We start from the raw sequence: 10,761 nt of genomic DNA, 5'->3' as shown, positions 1-10,761 counted from the left end.
TAAATTACTCCAAAGACCATCACTGTGGAGGAATCAAAGTATTGATGGCATACCATTATAAAAGGTAATCCAAAACAGGAAAAATAGAGAGTATCCATCAATGAAAGTTGGTGGTAATATGTTTTTTTTTTTTTCTCGGGACCACCAAAATTCAAAAGAATTTATTAGTGCTTTTTTTTTTAATTAAAAAATAAAAAAATAATAATAAAAAAAAAAAGATTTGGGGATGGATTTATGACAAGAAAAGTGATTGAAAACGATCATAACGAAAACGAGACTCACTGAACTGCTTTAGTCTCTGCAGTTTTCTTATTCTCTTGTTGTATAATATTTAATGGAACCAGATTAGTTAGATTTTTTTTTAAAGATAAATTAGTGGTCAAATGATTAAAATATTAATTATTGTTTATTATATGACTCAAATGTTGTATTATTTTTAAAAGAACTTACTTTTTTAATTAATTATATATTATTTACTAATAAATATTGAAATATAAATAAATCTCATTTAATATTAAAAATAATTATTAAGATTTCAATAATTCTATCATAAACTTCCAATAATGATTAAGTTGCAATTGACCCTACAAACTACCTAGTCCTTTTACTTGGTCCCCTACCGTTAGAATTTTATTTTGAAATTGGACAGTTGCAAATTAAGTAATAGGTAGTTTAAGGGGGTAGGTGCAGTTTTCCCAAACAATTAATTACATACTTATAAAAGTAATTAATTATTTACTAGAATAAAAATCCATATGATGGACTTCCTCTCTCCTCTTTTAAAGAAGAGATAACCCATATAATTTTTTTTGAAATAACAGAGCTACTTTCTCATTGATTTAATCTCAAAACAGGAGTAACTTGCTCCCTTTGTAAAATATCACAATACGTTCAGGTGGCCCATGAAGCCACATATTATTCTTAAAATTTCTAAAGGTGTGTGCCGCCTGGTTACCCTCTCGACGAACAAACAACAGCTGCCATTGTTGTAGAGACTGTAACTCATACTTAACGTCCTCCACTAACTCATGCTTAAAGAAGAGACAACCCATATAATTGAAATGAGGTATCCTCTCTTTTTTTTAAATTAAAAAAAAAACAGTAATTAATTCTGTAATCAATTGGTAATATATAATTAGTAAAAATCTTATTGCTTAGATGCCCTCGTGTCTAATAGTCAGATTTCACATCTAAATTTTCGACTCTATCCCCAACAATACCATGTTTCAAGAGGGCACAATTTTTATTTATCCGAGAAACTTGTGATAAAAATGCTTAAAAGATAGAAGACGTGAAAGATAACATTTAATAAAAGAAATTCTGAGTAATTTTAATGTCTCCACAGGATGAAATCGTGAACATTTTACTAATGACAACAGATAATCTAATGCAAGCCATAGCCACCTGCTTGTCTCCAGCCAAGCTATGCTCAGGAATCAATTCCTTCCCATAAGCCAACAGGATTGATTAACGACCTCCTTGGGTGGGGAAGAAAATCGATTGACTAGAAACGTCGACGGCATTCTTTCCCTTGTGCATAGCTGAAACAGAGCATTTCAGTACTGAATTATGTACTTCAAAAAATAATGAGGATAAACACATAATTCAGTCTGCTTTTGTCTGAAAGGTTGATACCTGTCTGTTACTCTGAAAATATGGTGAAATTTCACAGAAAATCCTAAGCTAAAAGGAAGAAAAATAATACAAAATGTTGTGGGAATTTATACAGTTGCAAGACACTTGCAAGACTTTAGTTTGGCGCAGGTCTTTCGTTGGTAGAATCTTGTGAATTACGATGGGGTCCTGACCCCGTGAACATCTCCATCACAGATCTCAAAGCTCCTGATAGCTCGTCGGGCATTTGTTCTCCAAAATTCAAATTGATGTTCCCCCCTATTCTTATTTCAGGCTCATCCGCCCCATCCGCATCACCCTCTTCTCCATGCCTGTCTTGAGAATTCTGTCCCTGGTATGGATTTGCGGCATTTGCAGCCATGTTCATAAACATGCTTGCAAAATCAGTAGGGAGGGCAGCAGTGTGAAATGGCATAGAAGTAAATGGAGGTGGTGTAGCATGACCGCTTGGCCCACCCGTAGACTGGTTTTGGGATTCTCGATCACTACGACTTGCTGAATTTCTGTTCTGTGTTGGATAAGAGAAATGGTAAGTTCCAAGTCGACAAAATATCGGACCACATAACAGAAAATTAATTTGAAAAACAATAAGCTATGAACTAGCAAACTCCAAACAATGGCAATTAACTATTGAAATCCTTAATATTTGCACGACATGTGATGGGGGACAACAAATGCTTATATGTGTTTTAGAAAAGCATTTGGATAGAAACCCAATAAAGATATGTTTTTTCAATATGGCCAAAAGTTGTGGGACAGAAACCCAAGATAGAACACGTTTAAATATTTACAACTTTATAATCTCATCAGTAATATTGCAAGATATGAAAAATCATATTTAATTTGGACTCTCAAACATATAATGCCAGTAGGCCTGGTGCCAAAAACTAATGAAAATATCATACATAGTTAGACTTGCTAAAGTTAGAACATTAATAACTGTCATGAACTCACACCCCAATTTATACAAATCCGTGGTACATGAGGAAAATATAGTTTCACACATCTACAATATTAAATGAGTTCAGTAAGAGGTGAAAAACTTCAGCATATATGCAGAAATTCAGCCAATCAATAAGTAAAACTGGTGTGAACTCCAGGGATTTCAAAAGAAGCCATCCTATCCAAAATAGAAATAAGTAATATGTCATATCCTTGGTCAGAAAAGGTAATGAATCATGATTTTAATAAATTTTTTTTTTTTTTGATAAGTGAATCATGATTTTAATATTTCCTAAAGGATTCTTTCAAACTAAAGAAGTAATCATGTCAAACAGTACGAAGTGCACTACCAGCTATCATCAACCTTCATGTAAACACTATAGACCCGTGCTTTTATTATTATAACCCTGCAATTCTTTTTTAAGATGAGACTGAAGTACACATACCCAATTTCCTCTGCGTTGTTGCTCTTCCCTCAATTTTTGCTCAGCAACCTGGTAACAACACCGTCATAAGAACAAAGTTGAAGAAGAAAAAGAAGGCACAGAAGAACTGACCCGAATATTTTCTTTGACAGATTCATTATTTGGATCCAATTGCAAGGCTGCACAGGTAAGTCTCAAAATTAGAGATGAAAATGTTTACTACTGCTCTTATTGACTGACCACTATGATGATCTATGAGAAGGTGATGTTTTATCAAATTGATAGGGAACAGTTTCGAATACTCAGATGGCTTACTGGCTTTTATTTGAGAGCTAACGAGGGGTGTAAATGAAGTAAGCTGTTCACAAACAGCTTGAGGCTCAACTCAACAAAAGCTTGTTTATGCTTTTGTATTTGGAATTGACCAAGGCTCAAAAATCAAACTCAAGTAATATAAAACTTGGCTCACTTTCAATTTGCAAACATGCATGCTAACATGAGTTATGAACAGACTTAATTAGGTCGGTTACTAGGGGAAAATATAGTTCACATACTTTGCTTTTATATATGCTTTACATTTTAGTTTATTTGAACAGTTTGGATTTACAAAGGATTCCAGCATTGTATGCAAGGAGAGTCCACACCCAATGATGAATTATCGCTTCACTAATAACCCTAAGATCTTGATTTATATGGCTGGTGGATTTTGAAAGATAAAGACTATCTTCCAACTGTGATTAACATTTTATAGGCAACGGACATCTACCAGTTAATGAATTAAACTGAAAAAAGCAAAAGAAAAAAAAACACACGGATGTTTAGAATTCAAAATAGCAAGAAATGACCACAAAAGAGGGTTAACGGTTGTGAAATGACTCGCTAAATAATTATTAATGATGCTTTTCCATGTTCCATAGTTCACAAACTCCTCTAATCAGGTGCCCCTCCCAAGTGAGATGCTATCAACACTTGTGGTGAGGTTCAGTTTGAGTCATACCACAGACCAATATTCAAATCCCCCAGGAGTTGAACATCTTCACCAACTGATGCAGTAGTATGCATGCATAAATGTCCTAAGTATCAAAGAAATTTCTATTTTCTTCCAACAGAGATGCATAGCATAAACAAAAACATAATGTGCAACAATTTTGGTGAATGAGCACTACTATGGGCACTTAAGAATTAATCTGTTACCAACCTTTCTTAAATCCTTCATTAATAGCATCACTGTAGTTCCCTTGTGCATAATAAGCTAACCCCAGACGACTGTATGCCTTGCTATAATTTGGGTTAATTTCAATGGATTTCATGCAGTCCCTGATTGCTTCAGTATAACTGTGGATCTGAGTGTAAGCGGCTGCCCTGAATTACAATAAACTTTCCTTCAGGTATTTGAAGACGACTTGATGCTAAATGTCATTGACTGAACAGCAAATGTCCTTTATTTTTATTTTATTTTCTTGATAATTGAGATACATCAAACCTAACAAGAGACATAGAATATGTCCCCAAAGTGTGCTGTGTTTGTGTGTGTGGTTTGGGGGGGAATGTTGTGAAGACTTGGGATCTTGTTTACCGCCTTGGCATAGAAGGTTGGGTTCAGAATTTAATTCACATTTAGATCTTTATTTTTTATTGTTATTCACAGAGGACCTTGGCAATAATAACACTGAGTAATGCTATTTACAACACCCCTATCATCAGCCTTTGGATCAGCGCTTGTTAAAAAAAAAAAAAAAATCAAGGGTTGATGGGCATAGCCACAACAGCTCAGTGAGATGAAGGTGTATTGTGTAGCATTACTCTAACACTATTATTTGGATTTGTAAATAATCTCAGTAGCATTATTTATTCAGCATCTAGGTGAGTTTTCTGTTCAGCCCCCTACCCCTTCCCTCCCCCACTACCTGAGACAATTTGGTCCACCTTCCAGTGGTTGGTATGGCACCAAACCAGTGCATATGCATAGCCTTGTTGAATATGATTTTATATTTCAGGCTTTGAAAATTAAGAGGTCTTATGCATTTATAAAACGATAAGGACAAATTCACTGCCAACAATCATAAGAGCACCACTCAGAAAATATATTTCTTTTTTCTGCAATATGTAGAGCCATTCTGTAAGAAGTAGAACAAGAATTCATATAACTAAAATATAGAAAAGATTAGCAAAAAGTATGCAGCAGTAGTGCACCTGTTGCAGTAATAAACAGCATTATTTTCACAAAGTGCAATAGCACAATCGTATAACTCAATTGCATCGGAGTAAAGCTTTGACTGCATGGCCCTGTTACCTAACACAGAGACAAGTTTACATAATAAGGTCAGCCAGGACATAGCTTAACCAGAGAACATAGATATTGTCAAGAACATATTGCATGAAGAGCAGTACCATTTGGACCTCGATAAAGTAGCATCCGCCAAAGTATTCACATTCATTAAGGCATATATCGATGTTTAAAAAGTAATTTTTTTATGCCATATATCTCATTGAGAAGACATGTACTGATAATTGGCCCAGGTTATACAATAGCAATGAGGAACAATAAAAGCCAGAATCATACTCTCTTACGAACATAAAAATACCTTGCAATTTTAATGTCTCAGCTAGGCTGTTTATATTAATTGTCTGGCATCCAGATCTTTCCAACTCCTAGCATAGCAGAGAAATGTTTTCTTGTCAAGAAAGGATTGTAGATGAAAAAGAATACAAATAAACATGCAATTTCTAACAATATTCTCATGCAACTAGCCATACAAGTCTATCATTTATTTGATGAAACGTGCATACATTTACAGCAAAATAAACCATACAGTTAGAGCATCATGAAATAAATGCGTTGCTTTCTCCAATTGGACCGAGTCGTCATTTCCATCAGGCATGGTTCTGAAAAAGTGAATTTTCTCAAGTGCAGCAAAGAATTGTCCAAAAAGTTCATCTTTAGACACTCCTGCCACATGGTCAATAAAAAACATTAGCCCAAAACTTCTAATATTTAGGAAGAATTATAAACAAAACTCCAGCTCAATCCATTGCAAAATAAAGTGTTAATAATTGAGATCATCTCCACAAAATATATTTTTTTGATGACGGGAACCCCTCCAAGGCAGGACACTTTGTGTATCCACCCATGTCAGGCAAACTCCGAAACCATGCAAAGCGCCTCCTTCACATGGATTGGGTAAGACTACCACTGGAGCCAACCCCTAAGGGTTGTCTCCACAATATATTTCCTAAAAACATCTAGGTAGTCAAGATACATTTTGAGGAATTTCTTTCCATTTTCTTATAGGTAAACTGTACTCACCCACCCATCTAGCATTGAACCCGTGAGCAGACCATAATCCCTTGTTCATGAGGGGGAGAGGAGATGCCATTTGGTTCAAAGACCGTTGGCATCTTTCGAACAATTTCTCAAAATACTAATTTTTTGAAAAATAATTGAAATATTATAAAAAGTGCAAAGCGCAACCAAGTACACAGGAAGTATATAGGAGAAACGCCTAACTAGAACAAGTAAAATTTCTCAAAAAACTGATCCAGGAACATCGACTAATCCTTATTACCAGAGATTAATTTAGCAATTCAAGTCTACTACATTTAACCAAATTGCAAATCTACATATCTGTAATTTTTCTGCTGAAATGTATATCTAAATATTTTTTCAACACTCACAAAAAAAAATTATTTTCTCCCCCCATCTATGCAGGGACATCTCTATGTAGAGTCATATTTTATAGTTTTGCCCATAGATTCGCCCAGTCCCAAATAGTTTCCCACAAGTTTGCATTATTAGACATCACTACCATATATTTCATTACCAAAAAAGCCCTCTAAAAAGTAAAGTCCCATATGCAGATTTATTTAAAATTGCAACACATAAAAAAGTCAATTATACGACATTACTGACAGAATTTGGCAAAATAAATGAATTCCCCATAGCTTGTCAAACCTAAGCTGTTCAGAAAAACTGAAAGGCATTATAGATGCAACACCTTTTCCAGTAGAGATTTTGTGTTGACAATGATTTTGGTTCACAAAATCCAGAGAAAATTCTGCATTTAATTCTATAACAAAGTCCTAGCTTAAAAGATGATGTAATGAGAAGGATACACAGTAAGAGAAAGATGAACCTAGAAAGAAATAGCTTCAGCACCAAAACAAGAAAAACATTACCCTACCTGATACATGAGGTTTCCTCATCCAATCCTCTCCCTGCTTAAGTTGGAAAACACAAAACAGAGTCACAACTCAACTTCAAGAAGCATAGCAAATAACAATTGCAACACAATAAATTCCAAATGCAAGCAACATTGAAGCATCATCAAATTTATTCTCGGATAAAATAACAAAAGGAAAAGCCACAAGAAGATTGTAAAAGACACATTTTAACATCAAAATATCATCTAGAAGAAACGACGAAAACAATTCTTAAATAGAAAATCAAAAACTTGATCACATTAAGCATATACAAACATTTATATGGCATTGATTCAAAATTTCAAATCCCCCGACATTATAACAAAAAACAACCAAATGTACGTAGAAATGCCATCTGTAAAACCTATAAAGAGTATAACAAAACCAACCACCTTTCCATTAACATATTTACTAGTGTTAGGGATGGCTCTATACTCTATAGTACGCATGCTTCAAAAAAGTAGCAATAGCAAAACTTTTACAATAGCATCAAGACTGTTGATTATTACACTCAACGTGCAATGCAGTACCAAATTGGAGTCCATATATCCTACTCAAGCCAAAGTTATCAGACTTAGGTATATTAGAATTACAAGTGCATTGCCTCAAGAAGTGGTTCTGTTTACATATGGCAAACATTATCCAATAGAAGTTATAATATTGAGCATAATGCATATATTACATACACACTAAGCTCAAAAGTTCAGAAAAATTTTCATCTTTTATTATATTAGCAACAACAACAATAATGACAAAAATGTCAGCACTACTTATAGTGACCATTCATGAAGTCGACTACAAGCCCTTTCACTCCCCTCTACTGAAATACATAATTCCTGTAACCTACAACTTAATGCCAGAACCTTACCTTCACCACATGCCTCCTTACTATGACATTTTTCTAACCAATAATGCCAAAACAGTTCTTTGGTTCAACAAAAATGATGAAGGATTCCAACAAAGCCCTCACTATTTCCTAAATAGATGCCCCTACCAAAATAACGCCGCACTAATTTTAGTAACCATGTTGGTAGGGGCATCATCTGCATCCAACATACCTGCCCTCATGCATACAATAAATCCCATAATGTATCTGAGAGGAAGAAAAATTGTGTTCTAGATGATATAAAGAATGTCAAAGCTAAAGCACCAAACTCTATCAGTTAACATCTTCAAAGTATATACTAGGAGACCATATATGTTTAAAACAAAATATAGAAATATATATTTATATGTGCGTGTGTATGCGTATAAATGAGGGAGAAAAAACCGGTGAATTCGATGGCTCTGAAAGCTTAGCATCAGCAGTGTTTTGAGCAGAGGATGAACTGGGAGCATCATCTGAGATTGCTCCATGAGCAGAATCGGTTCTAGCTTCCGGAAGCTCATTTCGTTCCAATGAACGAAATATGTCAACCAACAAATCGGGCTTTATCTGGTCATTGGCAGAAGATGAACCAAGCTTAAATGCCTCTGTCAAACATTCTCTAGCAACTTCAAGACCTTCAAGATCAACACCAGAAGCAGGTTCGACTGTCCTAGAGGAAACACATCACGATCAAAAAGGGATTCAAAAAGGCAAAATTGAAATTCTTCATTGGAAGGAAATTCTACCCATAATGCAGTCACTCACAATAAAACGAATGCAAAATCTAGTAGTCAAAGCATTGAACCAATTCAAGACCTTAAACATTTTGTATCAGGGGCTCTCTTCAACCTACATACAGGTTTGGCCATTAAAAAAGCCATATATCTCAGAACACACCCATCATCAAGCAAAAGAAAATAAACCCAAAAACAGCAAAGAACAGTCTCTAGATAACGCTTCTTCTTTTCAGAAATCGACATCATCCAGTCTCAACCAAAATGGCAACTTCTTAATGATCATACTGTCAAGAACACCATACGTGGCTTCTCTTCAAAACACACAAAAATGGCACTTTAAAGGCACTAAGGTCTCAACGCTCTAGCCTCTAGGTATGTACATTTTGACACTCCAAAGCAGTTTTGTTACACAATCTCCACCGGAAGAAAAAGCTTATATAGTTACAGATGAGCTAGAATTACTACCATTTTTGAAATCTTATTAAAATCAAGAAAATTCCAGAGACAATTAATTACACTCAAAGCAAAGAAATACTTACACAAAGACTGCAAATTTCATTAGACTACACGCAAAATCTATAAAAGGAATTCACAATCTAAGCATAAGATTAAATTAATAGAAGCTGATACAGAGAGAGAGGGAGCGAGAGAGATGACCAGAGTCGAGGAATTCGAGGAAGGCACGGACAATGCGTCGAGAGATGGGGGAATCGGTCTTCAAGTTTAAGTTAGCCATGGGAGAGTGAGAGAGGGCAATTGGGCATTCTAATTGTAAAGACTAAAGGGGGGTCAGCGACCCAGCGTCACGCGACGAATATGAGCGCTTCGGAGCTTTCGGGAGGTTTTGTGTGGCACAGTCGATGTTTGGCTGCACGTTGATGCAAGTCTTCACGGGGGAACCGAATAGATTCTTGGTCTGGATTATGAACGAAGATTTCTTTCGATTTTGGGTATGAGGAATTTTCACACGCATTTTTACATTTTTAAAGTGCATCTGAGGATGAGTGTGATTTGTTAATTTTATTAAAAATATATGTATTCAAGGACAAATGCCAAATGGTAGTTTAATCCAATTTAAACAAAAACTGTGTCCATCAATTATATGCTTTTTGCTTTTGCATTTATTTTCTTTGGAAGATTATAATTATAATATAAATTTCAAGTAGAACTCACATTTGAAAACTAGCTTACAAGAAAATGGTATTCAAGAGTTTATATGCACGTGATTAATATCACACTTAAGTTAACATAGATTACGATTACTATTAGTTTCTATAGTCAAATGAAAAGTCAACAAAAAAAAAAATGAGGAAACGGGGGAGTAAATTAGTAAGGAATTTTTAAAAAGCATAGGTTAATTCCATTGTGCGAAAGAAAAGTGTGAGCATATAAAGCTTTCGAGCGTAGAATCGAGATCTACTGCAATGGCATGAGTAGACAACATTAACATGACTCTTATGAAACCTACCTGCCTAGACAAGTGTTCTGGCAACTTAAAACTTATTCGAGCAAATAGGCTTCATAAGAGACCCTCTCACAATATCCGGCTCAAAGAAGAGGGGAAAGCAGCAAAAGATGGTTTGTGCAAATAAAAAAGCGTAAACCATTTTACATGGAAACATTTTAGATTGACCAATATCATGCCAAATTCTCAAAAAAAAAAAACAAAATAGAGAACCTTCTTCAATCAAAAAAATATTTTACGCTTAAACAAAAATTATTTTACGCCGGCGCAAATCATTTGGTCTATTGAGTAATGTTCAAGTTTTTCAATTTATAGCTTCAAGACGGAATCCAACCTGTTGCACCCTTTGCTGTGTAATCTACCAAACTCACTTTAGTCATTTTTCTTGATGCTCATATACTCCCTTCGCCACGGGGGCAATGCATACTTAACAATACACTTTTTTCACACAATTATCATGTTCAAGATAGAGATACAAGCATACGAGGA

At 35.0% G+C, this 10,761-nt stretch overlaps 1 protein-coding gene across 3 annotated transcripts; it reads right to left on the bottom strand.

The window, feature by feature from the left end:
• Positions 1-1,285: 1,285 nt before the first annotated feature.
• Positions 1,286-9,751, bottom strand: TPR8 (Tetratricopeptide repeat (TPR)-like superfamily protein). 3 transcript variants are annotated; one of them, XR_009440331.2, is made up of 11 exons: positions 9,465-9,751; positions 8,473-8,735; positions 7,184-7,220; positions 5,816-5,952; positions 5,588-5,654; positions 5,196-5,295; positions 4,201-4,364; positions 3,135-3,181; positions 3,024-3,071; positions 1,636-2,143; positions 1,286-1,541 (listed from the first exon to the last, which is right to left on the bottom strand). XR_009440331.2 is itself a non-coding variant. In XM_059596165.2 (10 exons), the coding sequence occupies exons 1-10, from the start codon at positions 9,541-9,543 to the stop codon at positions 1,751-1,753; spliced, it is 1,335 nt and encodes a 444-aa protein (XP_059452148.2). In that variant the 5' UTR covers positions 9,544-9,751; the 3' UTR covers positions 1,286-1,750. The 3 variants fall into 3 exon arrangements, 2 of the variants coding, with proteins under 2 accessions (XP_059452148.2, XP_059452159.2); XM_059596165.2 differs by having other exon boundaries at positions 1,286-2,143; XM_059596176.2 differs by having other exon boundaries at positions 1,286-2,143; positions 7,184-7,217.
• Between the last annotated feature and the right edge of the window lie 1,010 nt (positions 9,752-10,761).

Source organism: Corylus avellana, chromosome 2 (assembly GCF_965113065.1).
Source record: "Corylus avellana chromosome 2, dhCorAvel1.hap1.2, whole genome shotgun sequence".
In the NCBI taxonomy this organism is placed as follows: domain Eukaryota; kingdom Viridiplantae; phylum Streptophyta; class Magnoliopsida; order Fagales; family Betulaceae; genus Corylus; species Corylus avellana.
The sequence above is the reverse complement of the archived record's forward strand: the minus strand, read 5'-3'. Positions and strand labels throughout refer to the sequence as shown.

Coding starts and splice junctions, on each gene's coding strand:
- TPR8 (XM_059596165.2), bottom strand. CDS start 9,543: ATGGCTAACTTAAACTTGAAGACCGATTCCCCCATCTCTCGACGCATT. Junction 5,655..5,815: donor TATTTCATGATGCTCTAACT/GTATGGTTTATT, acceptor CTGCTATGCTAG/GAGTTGGAAAGATCTGGATG. Junction 3,072..3,134: donor CTGTCAAAGAAAATATTCGG/GTCAGTTCTTCT, acceptor TGTTGTTACCAG/GTTGCTGAGCAAAAATTGAG.